Genomic DNA, 20,670 nt, shown 5'->3' with positions numbered 1-20,670 from the left:
CTGAGGAAAACCTTCCATCACTTTGCTGAAAATTGAGAGTAGACTGATTGGGTGGCAATTAGCTAGATTGAATTTGCAGTTGGCAGATGAAGAAGGAATCAAAAGTTTCCCGTCTCAGTGAAAACTGGTACTTTTCGTGAAATAAAATGCTCCCTTGGAAATTACTTTTGGCAGTATTAGTTGTTGAAAGCTTAACATACTTGAATAACATCCTCTGTCTGTTATTTTAGCTTTCCTGAATAACTAAAGTAATAATTGTTTAAGTTGTGGACAGAGAAATGTCACGTGTTATATGTTTCTTCACCACTATTGTTAACTGCCCTTTATGGACTACTTTTGTTAAATCTGTGCAAGGTTTTGAAGAGTAAAATGAAAAAATAGCTCAATAAAATGTGTTGACTGCTGCAAAGAACCTTCCAAGGCATTGTACCTGGCTCAGTTGGAATACTCTAAGTCTTGGGTTTAAGCCCCTCTCAGAACTTAGTATTCTTCATTGTTGAATATGTTGTCTCTTAGATGAGGCAAGAAACCAAGGCTACACCTATTTGTTTTGATGGATATGAAAGCATATCATGGCACTCTTCAAGGAAGGACAGGATAGTTTCCCTGGCTCTAGTTTAATGTTTATCTCTTGATCAACGTCACTGGAATATATTTATTGTCCAGTTATCTTGATGCTTTTTCTGTGACTTTTGACACATTTGACCAGCAGATTTGTACAATTATTAACTGATTCTAAAGTGATTTAAGATATCCTCAGGATGCCATAAGTGTAAATTATACAAGACCTTGTGTCTAAATTTGGGGAAATGCATTCAGTGATGATTTGATTGAGGCTTGTAAAATGATGTTGGATCTAGATTGAGTTGAACTTGTTCATTACATTGATCATAATCGCATTGACTGACTTTCTTAAGTGAAAGCCAGACTTATTTTGATCTGGGATCACCTCTATAAGGAATAAGTACCATGCAGCATAGAACCAGAGTGGTTACATGGCCCAGTTTTATTAATTAAAACAGTAGGTGAAGAGTTTTCAAGATTTTTTTATAACTGATTGGCCTGGATTCTCAATCTTTTCCCATTTTTCCCAGGCAATTAAATGGTTTTGGGTTGGATGGGGAAATATCTGTGGTAGTGCACAAGAGATCATATTTATGGCTGAATGGACCAGTAGTATGTCTATCAGTATTGACTGTTTTTCACATGAATATATCTAATATGGCCTTTCTTCTTCTTTGCAAATTTCTGAACCTAAATAGATATACTTTTTATTTGAGGTCACAAAATACCTAATGTGGAAATCATGGCAAAAGGGACGCTTTAAAATAAGCAATTGTGTCCTGGACATGTAATTAAGAATACTTTCCAGATGTGGTATTCCGCTTGGTGGCATATATCAAAGCCATAAAGAAGATGATCTTGCAAAAAAATTAAAATACTGTGTGAATTGCAAAACATATTTTCTTTATTCCTTTTTACTTCTGGATTAGTCATTTTATTGTTCACAGTAGGATGTCATCCTTTTATTGTTGAGTATCTCTTCAAATGCATTAAAGAGTTCCTTTTATTCTAACTAGCTGTCCCCCTCTGTGCTGGAAATCAGATTGCTACAAGATGAACATCTATAGGATATGTTAAATCCTGATTTTGTAGTTGAAACATAATTTATTTCAGTTCATAAATCTTCATTAAACTTTCCATATTCTTGTGCATGTAGTTCCCTAATTCATATTTCCATTTCAATTTCAACTCAGCTAAAAGAGGATGGTTCAGTGGATGGTGGCAACCTTATGATGCTTTGTCCAGTACTTGTTCTTCATGCTTAAGCCGTTTTATATGATGATCCTGATATCTCAAGATAAATTTTCACCAGGAGAAAGAGGATGGAAGTTGGGAATTGGAACTATAACTGATTTTATCCCTTCTATTTGCTAACAGGAACAATGATCACAGTCGCTTATGTTTTAACTTGGAATATTTCAGATCCAAATGACTCTAAATTACATCATATGATCTGCTTTCTATGTGTTGCAAAGGCAATTATGCCTTATTATGTAAAATCGATTCAAATAAATGATTTTGAATCAATTTAAAACATTATTGATTTGACCAGTTGATCATCCTTCTTGACAAATACTGCACTAGCACTGATTGCCAGGAAAACTGACTTTTTCTTTGCTGAAATAATCTAATGATATAATAGTTAAGGTATCCAAATATTTAGTATATCTTTTTTTCTGTGACATCAATTTTACAAAAATAAACTAAGCAAGAAATGTTTTGAACCATAGTTAAACTCTTTTCGACTTATTGTTTCTTTCCTTCCTATTCTCCCTTCATTCCTATTCGTATTCCTATCATGTTTCCTTTAATTTGAAATTGTTTGTTTATATAATTTTCCTGTTAAATTTGGAGATGCCAGCAGAATTTTAAAAAGTTGTTTGATGAAAAGTTTGTGCCAAATGATGTTTTGGTCATAACAAGTCAACAAAATGAATGACAATGTGGTAACATAAAAATGTCATATTTTAAAAGTTGTTATCATTAGAATATCTATCCTCTTATGCGTGAAAATGGGCTGTAGTGGAACAAGTATAATCAGCAGCATAGCTTCACAATTTGATCAATTAAAAGCACATCCTCAGTAATGCTTTATAGTGCATATAAATACTTGTGCAACACACACACAACACACACACAAAATGCACAAAATGCTGGAGGAGCTCAGCAGGTTAGGCATCATCAATGGAGGGAAATAAAAAATAAACAGTTGACGTTTCAGGTCAAGACCCTTCATCAGGACCAAAAAGGAAGACACCAGAATAAAAGGGGAGTGGGAGGAGCACAAGCTGGTAGGTAATAGGTGAGTCCGGGGGGGGGGGGGGGCGGTGGGGGATGAAAGAGAATGATGTGAGAAGCTGGGAGGTGATAGGTGGAAGAGGCAAAGGGCTGAAGAAGAAGGAATCTGGTAGGAGGGGACAGTAGACCATGGAATAAAGGGAAGGAGGTGGGGAATGGATGGGCAGGTCATGAAGGTGGCGAGGGGAAAGAGAATCGGTGAGGAGGCCACAGAATGAGGAAAAACAAAGGGGGGGGGGGAAGGAAAACACAGGGAAGGGGTTACCGGAAGTCAGAGAAATTGATGTTGATGTCATCTGGTTGGAGACTACCAAGACAGAATGTGAGGTGTTGCTCCTCCAACCAGTGTCTCGCCTCAAAGTGGAAGGAGAGAAGGCCATGGATAGACATGGGACTGGGAATTGGAATTGAAGTGGCTGGCCACCAGGTGATCCTGGCTGTTGTGGCGGATGGAGCAAAGGTGATGAACAAAGCCGTCACCCAATCTGCATCGGGTCTCCCCAGTGTAAACAAGGCCACACCGGATGCAATAAATGACAACCTCAGATTCACAGGTGAAGCACTGCCTCACCTGGAAGGACTGTCTAGGGCTCTGAATGGTGGTGAGGGAGCAAGTGTGAGGACAGGTGTAACACTTCGCATGGTTGCAGGGATAAGTGCCGGGAGGGTGATTGGTGAGGAGGGACAAGTGGGCAAAGGAGTCACGGAGAGAGTGATCCCTGCAGAAAGTGGGGGGGGGGAAGAAGATGTGCCTGGTGGTGGGATCCCATTGCAGATGGCAGAAGTTGTGGAGAATGATGTGTTGGATGCAGAGGCTTGTGGGGTGGTAGGTGAGGACAGGGGGAACCCTGTCCCTGTTATTTTGGGTGGGGGAGACGTACGGGAAATGGAGGAGATGTGCATGAGGGCTGCAATGATGTTGGTGAATAAATACTTGTGTTAGTATTATGCATTTGTTTCTCAGCTATTTGTCAGAAAACTATGCCAGTCTCAACAGTATTGCAGCTTTGTAGGGTGGGTTCAGTTTTACAGTTACAGACTTACAGTTTTTCACACTGTGGATCTGTTTTTATAGTAACGACATGGCTTCAGGTTAGTTCATTGGATAATAATTCGGAAAACAAGAAATGGCTGTATTACCCCTTTTAACATTGCGAGATCTCAATGTATTTCACAACATGTGAATTACTTTGAAGGATTATTATTGTGAACTAGCAGTAAGATTCAACAAGCAGAATGAAGTAAATGACGTTAACCTAATTTTGGTAGTGTTGGCCAAGGTATAAATATCAGCTTGGATATCTTATGTCCTTCTGAACAGAATGAAGATTGGTTTTGTGTCTTATACAAAAGTCAACATCTCTGCAGTGCTTCATTATCACGAGTAAGTTTGAACCTGTCATCTCAAAGTATATAAAATTGCAACATAAAAAATAGTCCACATTAGTATTTGGCTCCATGTAAACTGTACTCTTGATTGTAGTCATTCTTTTACTCATGGAGCACAGAAATGGGCCTTTTGGCCCAGTAGGTCTGTGCTGACCATCAAGCTCACAATTCACTAATCCTGTTTTATTTTCCTCGCATTGCTGTCAATGTCCCCTGGATTTTACCACTAACCTAGACACAAAGGGCAATTTACAGTGGCCAATTAACCTCCTATTTGTCATATTACAAATTATACAAATACACTAATTATGTATTTAACATTCTTAAGTGCTGATGTGTTCTCTGGCTCAGTCATTAGTAAAATCTCTTAATCTTGTCGTCTCCTCAATCTGGATAAATTAGTCTATTTTTATTTACTGTTCCTTCCCTTCATTAAATCACCTTGCACTGTCTTCTAGTTAAATGAAGTTTCAAAATCCAAGTTTTTCATATTTATATGTCTTTATAAGTTGGTATTTGTAGGTCCTCTTACCAACAAGCATCCTGAGAATTGATCTTATTAAGTCGTCCTTAAATTTTATGTAGACTTACAATTAGTATTCATGTTCCTTATCTCTTGATGCAAAATTCAGTGTTTCCTTATTTTCTATAGTCTTCTCTAGTTCAAGTGGTGCTTTTAATATATTTTAAATGATACTCAAAATCTCATTGATCTTCCATTTTATCTGACTTTTCCTATTCAAGTATTATTTTTAATATATTAAAATATCTCTTTAAATTCAGGCACATCAAATTTCTACTTTCATGTTGTTGTCATTTCACCAAATTATCAAAATGTTCCTTTATTCTTCGAGCTATTTACAAATTTGGACACAGATCCTCATTGCCCACTTAGCAAGTCATTGGTGTATGCAGTGAACTATGGGAAAATAGAATAAGACAGTTTCTCAGCTATCTACTGTTAACCTCACTGAGAATTTTCCTTAATGCCTACTCTGCTTCCTCTCAGTGTTGCTGGCAAGACCGGCATTTAATGCCCCCTTTTGATTGCCAGTGAGATTGTTGCCATGAAACTGCTGCTGTCCTGTGGTGAAAATATTCCCCCCCATACTCTTAGGTAGGGTCTGTGGATTTTGTCACTATGGTAGTATATTTCCAAGTTGGAATGATGTATAATTTGGAGGGGAACTTGCAATTGGTGATGTTCCCATGAGCCTACTGCTCTTTCAACCAGTTATTAAGTTTCTTACTTATCTCCTCATTCTATGTGTATTCACAATGTCTGTTTTTAAGCCTGGGTATCCTTGAAAATCCACTGCAGATTCCTATTCAATGTTGATCCACATGTAAACAACTTATAGTTTTTTTTTAAACTGCAAGGAATATTTTCTACAGCTGAAAATATTGTCAGACTTAATGAGTATCTACAGAATAGCAGCAGTTGAGATTTTCAGATCTTTCCTTATTCTTCAGGTCTTGGGCATTTGTTCCATATCCTTCAATTATCCTTATTTGATAAGAATTCTCAAAATTACTCCTGAAAACTGAAATTGAATTTGCATCTACATGCTTTTAGGGAGGAAATTTCAAATTTCCTCAATTATTTTATAAACCATTGCTACTGGATTTACCTCTTTAAATTACCTAGCTGTAGTTTTAAGATTACTCTCACTACCTCTCTCCCACCACTATCCCAGATGGGATTCTCCCACTGAAGTAAATTGTTGTTACGACTACTATGGAATGCATTTTTCATGTTAAAATGTTTTGATTAGTTCACCCTGCAGTCATTTTGATTAAAGGGAATTTAAGCTAAATTTATCCAAACCATTACTATATACCTGTAAAAACAGGTGCAGTAAGATCATATTTTTCATATGCTAAATACTGCAGAGATTCAGAATCTGAAATAAAAAGAGAAAATGCTGGAAATACCCAGCAAGTCAAGGTAGTATCTTAAGGTTAACATCCCTTCACCAGAAATTGGAGTTTTTTCTTAAGAGTCTTTGAGAAAGGTGAGTTTCATTGGCCTGTTTTTTTTTCCCCACTGAAATGCAGCAGTTTGCCCATCCGACCAGTCTATTTATGTTTTGCAGTCTTACTGATTGGTAAAATTATGCTGCCATGTTGAAGATGATTGGTCATTTACTTGGTTTAGCAACTATAAATATATTTGTCACCTGCTTAATTGATTGATTGTCATCTTTAGCAGCACAGAATGAATATTAGGCACAGAGATCCAAGATAAAGTGATCTTGAGAAAGACAGACATGGTAGTGTTATGTTGGGAGTGTTGGATAAATACCAGATTACAAAATACAACATTATGCTCTGACAGCTGTCCTACGCAGACTTATGTAGACACAAATCCGAGACAAGGCAAGCTACCTGTATATTCTGTTTTGTGAGGTCATGGTGGAAACCATAATAAATTTATTTGTAGAAGCCATCCCAATCCAAAGTGGTGAAACCCAGGTAAATATACTGCTGGCACAGGTTTGGGCCAGAATAAGCTACTCCCACAAAATGAATGGTAAAAATTGAACTGACAAAGCCACACGCCCAGCTTAGCCAACTTTCAAAGGTATAGTGGACATTGAATACATCTGAATGTTACTTACATTTAGAAACATCAAAAAGTAATTAAAAAAAATAAGTGAAATAAAGATGTTTCTACAAAAAAAGCACTGAAACATTTCTTGAAACAATTAAAAACAAAATGGAAGAATTCACAATCATTCCTCCTTATTCATATGAATGGGCTTGCTGTTCCTGTGTTAGTTTAATGGAGTGTAAAAGCTAGAGAATTGCAACAAGCTTGTCCTTTGTTACTTGACTCCATGAGGAGTCCATGTTAAAGCTCAGCCAGGAAATTACCAGCAGAGCTCAATCTATTTCATTTATTTTTTTTAATTACTTTTTGATGTTTGCACGTCCTGACTCTGTAATATTCAGCATAGTACTGCAGGCAGTTCCCAGCATCTTTCAATGGTTTGATATTATTAAAATTTTGGCAGACCTGTTGGTTCTCTGCTTTCTACTGTCTTTGCAGTCCATAAAGATTTAACATGCATCTCTAATTTTCTGATGAAGTTTTGGAAGATTATTGGTTGAATTCATCCTTTTGACAAACAGTAAATAAATTGGGTTTAGTTTCAAGGTGAAAATAAAGCACTCCTGCAAATTTGTTGCATTTTGCAGGGACCCTGTGGCAATTGTGAACAATGCAAGTGGCAGGGAAGCTAATGAATAATCCTTTCAGATTTCAAAACAAGATGTGAATGATATGAAATATAAATAACATTTAAGAGCATAAGAAATAAGAACAAATATGGCATTCAGATTTTTTATTATCTAAATAGAGAGAGGCTGCAAATGAGTGAGGTACAGAGGGACCTAGGTGATCCAGTCTAAGAATCACAAAAAGCTAGCAGGCGGGTTCAAGGTGGCAAATGGCATTTTGGCCTTCATTGTAAAGGGCTTGGAGTTCAAATGCAGGGAGGTTTTGTTGCAATTGTACAGATTGTTGGTGAGGCCTCACCTGGAATACTATGTACAGTTTTGGCCCCCTTGCCTAAGCAAAATATAATAATATTGGAGGCAGTACAAAGAAGATTCACCAGGCCATTTCTTAGGATGAGAGAGTTTGTCCCACCAAGAGATACTAAATAATCTGGGCCAGTATCCCTTGGAGTTTAGAAGAAAGGAAGTGACCATATTCAAACATATTACGGGGAGCTTGACAGGAATAGATGTCGGGATGTTTTCGCTATTGGGAGAGTCTCAAACAAGGGGACAAAACTACAAAATAAGGCCACTTAAAAGACGTTGGTGAATCTGGAATTTTCTACCCCAGTGGTTGGTGGAAACTGGATTACTAGTAGTGTTTAAAGTGGAAATGAAAAAATAGTTGATGTATCGAAGAATAAAAGGATGCAGAGGAACAGCAAAGAAGTGGAGTTGAGGCCAGCATAGATCAGGGCAGGCTTAAAGGGCCCAATGACCTGCACCTGCCCCTATTTTCTTGTGTTGTGTATTCTGCCACTTGTTCCTGCTACACATTCAATAAGATCATCGCTGATCTTTAGTGGCACTTTCCTGCACAAACTCCATATCTCTTATCCCCTTAATGTCAAAAAAATCAGTCTTTTATATATTCAGTGGCAGAGTTCTTTTGGGCATTGAATTCCAAAGACAGACTACCCTCTTTTTGAAGAAATTCATTTTCAGCTTGGTTCTGAATGGCTGGTCCCTTATTTTGAGACTGCTACTTCTGTTTCCTGACATCCCAAGCAGGGAAAACCTCACCCTTTCATCTACCATATCAAACCCTGTGATAATTTTTTTTACAATTCAATGAGATCACTCCTCATTCTTCCATGTTTGTGAGTATTGGCCCAGCCTACTTTATGTGGCATCAATGGAATCAGTTTGGTGAACCTTTGTTGCATTCTCTCCATTGTAAGTAAATCCTTCCATGGGTAGGGAGAACAAACCTGCACACACATTCAAGGTGCAGTCTAACCAGGGCTCTATATAATTACAGAGAAGCGTATTTACTTTTGTACTTAAATCCTCTTGCAGTGAAGGTCAACAAACTGTTTTCCTTCCTGGTCACTTGCTGTATTTGCACTTTAAGTGATTCATGTGCCAAGGACACCAGTTTCCTCTCAATATCAACACGTTTCAATTCTTAACATTAACTGAATAAAGTGAACAAAATGTAAATGAATGTATATAAATTAAACTACAGATCGGGAAATACAAATGGATTGAGAAGCAACCCAAATAGCAAAAAAAAATTTAAACTCTTCAGATGCAAGATTAACTTGTTGTTCACTGGTTATTAAGATGTTATGCTGTTCAAAACTTTGTCATCACAGATTGAACACAGTTTAAGTTTTTAATTGGCTTTAAGTGTTATAATGTTGGGTAATTATTTTAAAATCGCACCTTAATGATTTTTCTGATGAATTTTTGGTACAAACTGCAATAGTGTACTATTTGAGTCATCAATTTTTAACTGCTGCTGGTTGAATATCAGGAAATTCTGTTAATTTTACTCTGCAACAATGGCAAATATAACAGACTGGCTGACCTTCCTGAAGCAAGTACTTGGTCAATAATTTTGGTTACTTAGTGAGAGATCCTTTTTCAAAACTCTGCTTGATGAACTTCGTTCTACAAAATGTACTTTGTGTTTACTTTATCAGAACATGGATATTCTAATTATTAAATGCTAACCTGTATAGTTCTACAATTGTGGGTGGCCATTTTTCTCTATATTGTGGAAAAAGAGAGCATCAAGCTCTCCAAGGTCAATTAACAAGCACATGTCATTGTACCTTCAGTCTCACAAAACCATGTCGTATGTACCACATTTTTTTTCTTTCAGTTCCATGCTTATTGCTTTTATGCCTACCTGAGTGATATTGCTTACCTGTCCTCAATTGTCAACATTGCGGTCTGGAGCCGTGAATTTACTCAAATAATTGTATGAATGCTCAAGGCATTTGTTTGTAATTCCTCTTTGTTATTTTAATAGAACTTTAATCCATTTAAAATAAATGGGCAATGCCTCTATCGAAGTAGCACAGAGGAATTTCAAATGAACATGTTGAATATTCCTGTGCAATATAATTCTTCAGTATAATTTACTGGTCAAAAATTGGGCACAGTAATCAGGGCTAACTGGATTTGAGTTTAGCCTGAGAGGTCAAATAACCTGTTGTGGCTCCCAATTCAACAAAATTTGGAATGCCTTAAGCAGAGCTCTTGCACAAAGGCTATTTCAAAACAGCATATCTCAAATTTTCCAGTGATAAAGTATATCTAAAAATGTGCAAAAGATGGGGGGGGGGGGGGGAAAAAAAAGAAACTCAACAAGCAAACTCATTCTAATGTTTACTGCTATTTGAGCCGTTTTTCTCTATTACAACATATATCTGAATCTTTTTTCCTTTCAACATTTGAAGCAAATACAATTTTTTTGATTTTATACATGTGCAGATTAAATGGTGATTGACCTTTTATACAAGTCTTTAATGTTGTGGAGTTACAGTTTATAATATGTACACACAATGCCAGAAGGGTATTGATTAGGCGTAGGGTTTATAGATAACATGCACAAACCAGTTAAGATTAAAACAAAAGATGCAGGTAATGTAAGTGGATCTTTTAATACTGAAATTAAGAGCATTGTTATTCTCATCGGGGTTTGAGTTTGGTAAGGGAGGTTAATCATAGACATTACTTACTGTAATTTGTGAATAGCGTGGGGCAGGAGTGGCTGTTGGTGTGATAGTAATGCTGCTGGTGATTTTATTGGTTGACTTATTTGGTGTCCCATTAGTTATAGTTGGAGCTCTGATCTCTTGGATTGAACCGCAGGGGCTCATTGGTCTTGAAACGGGTGTGGCTGTTTGAATGTGGGGATTACCTAAATGAATATGGATTTTATTGTCTTCAGTGGTAATTACATTAGGGCTAGTATTTGACTTCTGTATCTGACGCCCTTGTATCCTTTCAGGTGAAACTCTGAAGATGGTGTGAGCTGTGGCAGCTTCCATTGGCTCAGGAGACAGCGTTCGATCCGGTGAGTGTGTGGGATTTGCAGATACAGCAACTATTTGAATAGGCGACATTGTTCGTTCTGGAGTCATTGAACCACATGAGTCTGGAGTTCTGGATTTTGATCTCGACATTGTAGTCCTGCTAAGGGGTGACAAAGCACGTTCTGGTGTGGAGTATCCATCCGCTATCTTTGATTTAACAGGTGTGAGGGAGGCATTCTGTATAATGGTGATTCTTTGCTTTGGAACACCACAGTTGGGGATAACTGCTGTGCTGGTGTATGAGAATGAATTTTCTAAAGTGGGGCTAGTGATTTCAAGAGTAGCTGTGCTCTGTCCATGATCTGGTGTTACTTTTATGTGAAGAGGTTGCCCTTGTTTCTGAGTAAGCACCATTTCACCTGGCTGGACCAGGTTTCCATTCAGCTTGGATACTGCTTTTCCATTTTGTGCACAGGTTTCCTTACTCTTCATCCATGGTGTCCACGACCTTTTATTATTATTGACACTGTTTACAGTTAATGAATTGTAGTTCACTTGCAAGGATTGATCATCATCTTGAGTACTATAATCAGTCTCTTCACTTTCTGTGCATATTTTTCCATTCACTACTGCTTTCTCTAAAGGGATAAGGCTTCTGTAATCAGGTGGTTCACTGTCTACGACATCAGTTTGGATCTCTTTTGAGCAGAGTTGTAACTCCCCAAATCTCCTGCCATTCATGCCAGGCCGAAGACTCTTGCTAAACCTTCTGTACCTTTCCAATTCCTTGGTAAGATTTTCAGTTTCCCTTGCTAGTTCTTTGTTTCGGTTTTCTTGTTGAGTCAACTTTTTTTGCATTGATATCTGCTCTGCTTTAAAATGAGATAGTAAGTCTTCAGTTTCCATGTATTCATGAATTTTGTCTTTGAGGGCTTCCACCTCCCTTGTTAGATGGCTTGATTTTGCCTGTTCTTCACTGAGTCTGTCAAACAGGATTTGTTCTTGGGTTGATTCAGTCTTTTCTGCTAGCTTATATCGAGCTAGTTCCTTTTTCACAGTCTCAAGCTCTCCTGTCATTAATTTTAGCTGCTGTTGCTCATCATAGTACCCATGCTCCAGTGAGTCATAGTCATTTTCTGTCTTCATTAGATCGTCTTCTACCACCTGTGCATCTTTCAATTTACATTTCAGTCTTTCAACCTCGTGAGTCAATTCTCTGATTTTATTGTCATCCTTTTGTAAACGTGAAGGGGATTTGCCATTCTCTTGTTTTCCTTTGTTTTTGAGGTACTCCTTTTCTATTGCTTCAAGAGATTGGAGTCTCTTCTTCATTAGGTTGGACTTAGACAGAAGGTCATTTCCTCGCTCTTCCTCAGTTTTCAGCTTCTTTTTAAGCTCATCTCTTTCCTTAGTCAAATTATATGTTTTCTCTTCCAATTCTGCTTTGGATTTCAGTGCTTTTTTGCTTTCCTCAATAAGTTTTTCTGTCACAACTGTAACTTTATTTTCCTCTGTTTGAAGTTGGGCATTTGCATTTTGAAATCTATCCTCTGTTTGCCTCATCTTCTCTGCCATATTTTTTCTTTCGTCAACCAACATTACAGTTAATGTTTTAAGCTTGCTTAGATCTTCCTTCATGGCCAATTCTGTTTTCTCCAGTTTATTTTCAATTGCTTCAAGTTCCCTAACTCTTACTTTTAAAGTATCCAATTCATTTGCTAATTGCTTAGTTAGATTTTTCTCTTTTTCCAGATTGCATTTAAGCACATAACATTCTTGTTTACTCTTACTGAAGGCATCCTCCAATTTTTCCAACTCCATTATTCTTTTCTTCAGTCTCTCCACCTCTGTTTTTAGATTCCTGCTATGGCTTTCTTCCTTTTCTAATTTTCTGTTGAGATCCCTGCACTGGTCCTCCATTTTTAAAAGTTCCTCATCTTTTCCTTCTATTTCTAATACACGCTTCCGCAGAACTTCGACTTCTGCCATCAAGCTGGAATTTCCACACTCACCTCGGTTTATTTTTTCTCTTAAGTCCTGCAGTTCTTCTTCTGCTTTCCTCAGTGATTTATTCGTCTCCTCCAACTCATCTACCTGTCGGCTGAGTGTGGCCAGTTTTAGTCGGAGCTGTCGATTCTGGCTTTCTTCATTGGTCAATTTGGCCATTGTTGTTTCCTGTTCCTGATAAAATCTGCTAGTTTGTGTTTGCAGTTCAATCTCAAGAGCAAACACTTTATGTTCTGTTTCTGTTGCCCTTTCTTCAGAGGCTGTTAATTTTTCCTGAGCTTGCTGTGCAATGACAGATAGTGCCTGGGCTTTTTGACTCTGTTGGTTGAGCTGCTCTGAAAGCCGTTGCTGTTCATCCACAAGTATCAATGCAAATGATTTCAGCTTGGTAAGCTCTTCCTTCAGCTTTGCAATTTTCTTGGCATTTTCTTGTTCTTTTTTCACCTGATAGGCCTTTTCTTGGTCAATGAGCTTTTTCAGTCTGCAAGGGGAGGAGGAAAAAAGTTAAATAAGAAAAGTGGCTTACTTGAAATAATGCAGTTGGTCTCTTTGTTGGATCACATTAATTTAGCTGATGCACATACTGAAACTTTGTTCCATAGCTTCATTTAAACATTTGAATAAAATATTTTGTCTGTTACATGAGCCAAAGTAATTTTGAGTGCTCAACATTTAAACTTAAAGTAAAAATCTGCAGATATTAAACATCTGAAACAAAAACAGAAAGTGCTGGAAACCCAACAATCCAATCAATATCAATGGAGAGAATGGATTAGTTGGTGTGTCAGATGTAAAGGCTTCTATTCCCTCCGTGGATGCTAAATATTTTCATAATTTTGTGGTAGTGTTCAGAATTTAACAATTGGTGATGTGAAAATGTTTTCTTTCATAATGTTGTCAAAATGTAGTTAGCTCAGAATCATGGATGTGGAATTAGAAAGGAAAATGTAATAAATTAAAGAGCTCATTGAATTATTCCAAATCTCGTTATTCCTTGAATATTGTGTATCTCTGATAATTTTCTGGAGGGATCAACAGACATATCAGAAATATCCAAAATTGTTCATCATGAACATTGTGTTAAATTTTTCCATTGGCTGACAAGAGGTGAAGTTAGTACCTGTTTTTATACAGAGCCTGAGTTCTAAATTAATTTTTGGCTCCATGCTTTTGTTGTTAAGATCATTGCTTCTCTTTGTTATCTAGTTAACGGAATGGAAATGAAATGTGATCAGTAGTTTCTCTTCAATTATATTACTTGTGATGAAATTAAGATTTGTCACGTTAATTTCTAAATTTGCACTTAACCTGACTGTGCATCATTGATTTCCATTTTATATTCAGCTAAGCAAGAAAACCCTCCAAGTAGTTCAAGTGTTTCACCATAAGATCTTAAACAGTTATTTCATCTGCTTTCCACGCTGATACTGCAAAATTGCACATGATGGAAATTGGGGTTGTTCACAAGGCCAGAATTAGACTAGTACAGGTAACTCAGAGGGTTGTTTGGCGAGAGGAGGTGATAGAGATTTTAAAAGGGGAAAGGTCATGTATGAGAATTTTAAAATTGACTTAAATCATTGTAGGCCATTGATCATGGTGCAAGTTGGAACATGGACCAGCCGAGTTTTGGATGATTGCATGTTTATAGAGGGTACAGCATTAATTTATAAAATGAAAACAATTTTAACTTTCACTGAATAACCTTTTGTAGTTGTTGAAATACAAATAATGTTATGTTAATACGTGACATTTTGTATTCAGGATGTATTACTTCAGCAAATATCTGTAAATTCAACAGGTATCTGATTATAAAATAATCACTATTATCTGCACAACATTAAAAAAAAACACAGATGACCTTTGTTGTACTTATTTTCAGTAATATTGTTGAAATAGCTTGTACCCATTGGATATTGTGGCCAAAATTCACTGTTAATGGCAGTCCATAATAGAATCATTGTTACGACATATAGTCAGGTTTCATGTTGATTTCTGTTTTATGGGGGAGATTAATCAATGCATTATTGCTTGAAGCAGTATTGCAAAACAATGTTGCAAAATTTCTAAATGCAATTTGTAAACATCATTATCAAATTTTTTAAATGAATACATTTGTATCAATGACTTTACTCTGAAAAAGAAAATGGTTCTCTGGTTGTTTTTCCATATCCTTGTGAATTTTTTTTTGTTTTTCTTGTCTTCAAGTGTTTAACCAATTCCCTTCTGAAAACTATGACTGCAACTGCTTCCACCATCCTTGTTTAATAAGATACAGCGCTCACACTTCAGAAATACTTCATTTAACAAGAAGTGTATTGGCTTGACCTTAGATCATTGAAGACATTGCATCTTGTTGCCCTTTGGATTGGTGTTTAGAAATTGACTTATGTTTCTTACATTATGACAGTGATTACATTTCAATCTGATTAGCTGTAACTTTTTGAATCGGTATAGAAACAAAAATCTCCACATATTACACATCTGTCTTTCTTTAACAATGACTTGATAACTCATGAATAAAATACTGATCACTTGAATAAAGTGTTAGTAATCTTTTGGTTGCCCAGAAACACTATTTTAGCAGTTGTCAGTGGGAGCAAAAATGAGGAGAAATTTGATTCACCAAGCCTTCTTGAAAATGGTATTGTTGTGAAGGACCATTGCAAGATATTGGTCCTGGCATTTTCCTTCACCTATATTACATGTATTCTTAAAACATTTATTTCACTTCATTATAATGTTGATACTGAATTTTGCTGTGCTGCAGGCAACTGTGAGAAATGTGCTTGATAAACACCTGGATTTAGTTTATAATTAAAATGGCTTCCATTATCCTCATTCATGTTCCAGGAAGCAGATTGAGCAATATGAGGGAACAGAGGTACAAACGAGGAAACTCATGGAGAAAATCAATTTGAAGAGAAAGCAGGACTTTTGAAAGGAAAATGATTAACTGCTCCGTATTAACAGGGGGAAATTCGTGAATGAATAATTTGTGTACAGTAATGAAGCAGTTGAGGTACTGGGCTAACAACATTTTGGTCAGGCTTTTAAGATCCTAACCATCAAATAGTCTAATCAAATATTATGGCTCATAGCAAAATGATAGAGAAAGGTGCTATTTTAGTGCTTAAATCCCCAGTTAGAGCAGAAAACATACTACTTAGCTGGATTGGCATTTATATAAGCACTTGGAAGAAGCACTGAGTAAGTGCTCTCTGAGTGTGGATTTCAATATCCACCATCAAGAGTAGTTCAGTATCACTAGTATTAACTGAGCTGGCTAAGTCTCAGAAGGCACAATTACCAAAGAAGGCTTGCAGTAGTCGATGAGATAACCAACACAAGGGAAAGCCCTTTCACTTCAACTAAAACCTCTACCTGTTGCTAATACATTTTTCCACTTCAGAGTGGAGAGGAATGACCACTGCTAAGTCTTATGGAGACAAAGTTCTGTTTTCATGTGTTGTGAGGCATAATTACTGGGCTAAATGGCTTGAATATAGGGCAGATGTAGCAATTTAAAACCAGGCAAGCATGGTCCCGCATCTAACCCTGATTTGGTGCAGAGGAGTCTGTCAGCATCAGGTGTACATAAAGATGTTCTGACCTGGTGAAGATATGACGCAGGATTACTTGCATGTTAACAGTAGATGAAGCATGCTACAGAGAGAGTTTAGACTGATCCCACAAACAGCAGATTAGTTCAAATCTCTGCAATTTCACTGAAGTCGTGACTTGTTGTGAACAACTAAACAATTAAGTAACGCTTGCAATGCTATGGAAAATTACCCAGGCATGTTCTATGCACAAAATGCAGGACAAGTATAGTTCAGCCAATTTCCTCCCAATTGGCCAAATGTCCATCATCAGCAAAGCGATGCCAGGTGTTATTGATAGTGATATTAGACATCAATGCCCAGTTAAGTTTCTACCAATATTATTTGGCTCCAGTATTGATCAAAGCATGTCTTTGGCCTGGCCACTTCAGTGGCTTTATTGATGCCATCTGTCCATGATAAAAACTGTCATTAGGGATGTTTACCCAACATTGCACAGATAATTTCACATTGAAACTCCTTTAATGAAGCCAAGTGCTCACATGAACAGGTTTGGGCATGGACAAGTGCCAGGAAATGGCCAAACCAGTAAGAGAGAGCATAACCATTCCCCTTGGGATTCTACTCAATTATCATTACCCAATTCCCCTGACTTCAGTATCCTGTGATCACAAAAATTGAATTGGACCATCCGCATAAACACCATCGTAAGAAGAAGTCAGAGGTTGGTATGTTGCAGCAATTTATTCACCTCCTGATACCAATTATAGCAATTCAAGGAACTGGCTTCATCACTGCCTTGTCAAGAGCAATTAAAGACGGGCTATAAATATCAGTGAAATCCACATTCCGTTAATGGATTTTTAATAATAAAAGTTTCCAAAGCCTTTCCACCAACAAAGCACAAGTCAGGAGTGTGATAAATGCTTTCCAACTGGTTAGGTAATTGCTGACCCACCATGAAGCTAAAGCAGCTCAACATCATCCAGAAAAAGAACCCCATTCACCTCCTTTGATATCCATTTCCTTATCCCCTGGCACAAAGTAGCCTCATTACATTTGCTATTTACATATATGGTACTTTTGGCACTGATGGCTAATCTGAAAAGAATTTATTTATTCAAGGGTCTATTGTCTTCGAAGGCATACTGCTCCCTCTTTATTCCTACGTGTTTGTGTTTTCCTCAGGATGATTGTTGTTTATTTCTGTAGCTTAACATCCTACATTTTACTGCACACTTCATGTAGTGTGTTGCTTTGGTATTGTTCCAACAAGTACCTTTAGATCCCTTTCTGTTTTATGTCCTACAGACCAACAAAACTTGCTTTTTATATTCCCACAATGTATTGCCCTGTTCAACATTACATAAATCCACATTACAGCATCTTTTGTGTCGGTTCAGCTTCCTGCCCCTCCTTCCAAACTATTTCCAACTGATTTTATCCAAATCCTCTTGAATTTGATGTTGTTGTCTAACAATTACAATCTGCAGTATCATCAGCAAATTTAATTAGGCATATTTATTAAAAACATGGATGTTTTTTGGTCAAACTTTGGAAACACCCTGGTGGTCACCACTTTCCATTTCATTGCAATGTGCAACTATCCAATTGTCCATTCTCTTCCTGAAGTTAGTTAGGATTTTTAAAAGAATTTTATTTGTCATGGTGTGTATTGTACACATTTATAATAGGGCTAGAAATTCTTTTGTGTGGATGATGGTTTTTATTTGCTATAATAATTGTGAAGCTGAAAATCAATTGCTGAAAGTGATCAGAATTTATGTGCTCATCACTCTCTGTGCCTTCTGGTTTCTGAGCCTCCTTACTACAAAATCAGTTTCTGCATGTAGACTCTTATCAAAATCCTTCACGATTTACTCACCTCTGATCTAAAAAGAACAATTCAAGCTTCTTGATTATCTCCACATAACTTAAGTTCCTCTCCTCTGGTGTCATTCTTGTAAATTTGCTACATCCTCTCAAAGGCCTCTGAAGCGCTATGCCCAGAATTTTACATGGTAATCGACTGAGGCCTATTCAGTATATTTTATACGGGTTAAACATGCCTTGAGATTTGACCAGACCTTGTTTTTTGCATTCTATGAAGGAAATATTAAACTCTGATTACTTTCAGTCTGAAACCTGAATTTGGCAAGCCTGCCTTGTGGGAAAGATACAGTCTCTTGTCTGCAATATCTGAATCATGATAACTGGCTAGTTTTCACAACTTGAAAATGAAAGGTTATGTCCTTCCAGATTTTGTGCGACATGTTGTAAAACTTGGCATACAGAAGGTTATAATTTGTTCAGGTTAGGCAGCACCTGTGAAAATAGAAACTGTGTTAATATTAACTCTGATTCTTTCTCCACAAATACTGCATGACTTATTGAATATTTCCACTTTTTTTTTGTTTTATTTTGTTTTTTTCTGCTAGTGTTCCAGCACCTGTAGTCATTTGCTTTTGCAATTATAGTTGTGTTTGTATTAAAATATGACCAGACCTTCATGAGGGCCAAATCAAAATTAATGCATGTGGTAATTGAATTGAACTTTTTAAAGTTGGATATTTCCTTATTTGTATATAATTGTGTACTTGATCGTTAAAATCCATAAAATACTACTTGAATTTGAGCAAATATCAGAAAAAGAAGTGGACTGGTTGTAGTAATAAACAATTTTTTTGTGTCTGTAAAAGATGATCATTTGGCAGAACCAGGATGTTTTTTGACTTTAATTTGGGAGATTTTAAGAAAAGTCTAATTTAGATGCTGATAAAATTTTAATGAGAGTCCATTAAAAGTTCTTTATTTATTGTAGAAGTGCTTTTACTTCACTTGCCTGCATTCTGTTTCTAAAGTTCAATTCTAGCCCAAATTAGAAATTACACAAATGGGCCAAAGGGGAGAGCAAATTGTTTAGACTTCCTCAGCATGTGTCCCAGGAGACTTTCACTCCAGATCCTCATCTGCATACTCAGTCTCCCACCTGAAACTGTGGAGAAGTGGCATCTGGCCAGCATTAGAAAGAAAAATGTTGAGCAATAGGATGCTGTTGACAGGACCAAGGAATTGCCTGTTTGTGTTCAGTGTGGTTTGGGCAACTTTTGGCCCTGGTTTCTCTTTGCAATATGTTATCTGATGGGGATGTCACAATAACTTCCAGTGCTCCAGTTTAAAATTGCATTCCTCCTCCAGTGACACCACTGCATCTGAATTTGCATATTTATAACATATCCCTATTGAGCTCTGAGGGGGATTCCTCTTGCCAATTCAGGATCAAGTTAATATAAGAACCTACAAAGGATGTCAGTGTCTCAAGAGCAACTTTTAACTGCCCATCCACCCAGTATCTTCCAAGCAGACAAGATTAAATTTGGCCTTAGTCTTTTGTGGATGGTGAAGAAACATTCAATTCTTTTTCTGTTTCTGAATTTGTATATCTGCTGTAAAGGGCATATTTAGCCAAACACTTTGCAATTATACAGTACTTATCTAACTTTAATGCAGACTTTTAGACCTTTTGTTGTTTGTAAACTTGCTTATTCGGTGAAAGATACAAATAAACTCATGGGACTAACCGGGTGTTGGAGCACTTGAACATGATTTACAACTCAAATAGTACAGAGAAATTTTGTTAAACCTTTTTGTTTTAAATTTTTTTTTCAATGAATGGTTTGTAACAGAGGTATTAATTCGATAGCATTTATTTATTCCTTGCTGCATCTTCAGTGAACAAAACTATTAGCAGAGGGGCAAACTAAACTATTAGTACTGTTACTGAGAATACCAAGCAGCATTTCAAGTGCTGGCTACATTTTAAGTGTTCTTGTATAAAATTAGAAAAGAAAAACCTACTGTCAGAAGAATGTTCCCAGTGAAGGGAGTAGTTGCTGCTTATTGGCTGCAAGTGATGTCATGTTTTCAGTTGATGGTTGTAGCCTGGTTCACATTACAGTTATTTTACTGACGTTCTGGGGTCAATTAGCAATTTAACCTCAGAACATTGGGGAAGAAACGTCCAAAGTGAATGCTTTTTTTACAGGGGCTGATAGAAGAGGAAAATAAATGTAATGTGAATGAAAGATCTTTGATAAAACAGAACCTATATTTCTCTTTCTAATTTAACATGTTAAAACCTAGGAAAATCACTTCATCAAAGTTTGGTGATTTTCCTGGCATTAAGATTTGCAAGACGCTTGTTGTAATAGTGGGCACAATGTAAGATTTTGCAGACTTGTGTGCTGGGGTTAAATTGCAATCTAAACAAAGCATATATGCTATTTCCCTTCTGC

At 36.9% G+C, this 20,670-nt stretch overlaps 2 protein-coding genes across 12 annotated transcripts in view; one reads left to right on the top strand and one right to left on the bottom strand.

Annotated features, from left to right (window-relative positions):
* cmss1 (cms1 ribosomal small subunit homolog) overlaps positions 1-20,670 on the top strand; it is a 226,718-nt gene that overhangs the window by 24,337 nt on the left and 181,711 nt on the right. For all 10 annotated transcript variants that reach the window (XM_052015197.1, XM_052015186.1, XM_052015191.1 and 7 more), the window contains one exon: positions 10,781-10,846. The gene's annotated coding sequence lies outside the window, so the exon portion shown is untranslated. Of the gene's footprint in view, positions 1-10,780; positions 10,847-20,670 lie in introns of those variants that run through there.
* Positions 1-20,670, bottom strand: part of filip1l (filamin A interacting protein 1-like) — a 37,729-nt gene that overhangs the window by 12,399 nt on the left and 4,660 nt on the right. The window contains exon 1 of one of the 2 annotated variants that reach the window (XM_052015185.1): positions 10,509-13,288. In XM_052015185.1, the coding sequence (XP_051871145.1) occupies positions 10,509-12,971 (2,463 nt within the window). In that variant the 5' untranslated portion in view covers positions 12,972-13,288. Of the gene's footprint in view, positions 1-10,139; positions 13,294-20,670 lie in introns of those variants that run through there. The other variant, XM_052015183.1, reaches the window with a different exon arrangement.

Source organism: Pristis pectinata, chromosome 4, assembly GCF_009764475.1.
Source record: "Pristis pectinata isolate sPriPec2 chromosome 4, sPriPec2.1.pri, whole genome shotgun sequence".
In the NCBI taxonomy this organism is placed as follows: Eukaryota; Metazoa; Chordata; class Chondrichthyes; order Rhinopristiformes; family Pristidae; genus Pristis; species Pristis pectinata.
Note: the sequence above shows the minus strand (reverse complement) of the source record. Positions and strands in the feature narration are given on the sequence as shown.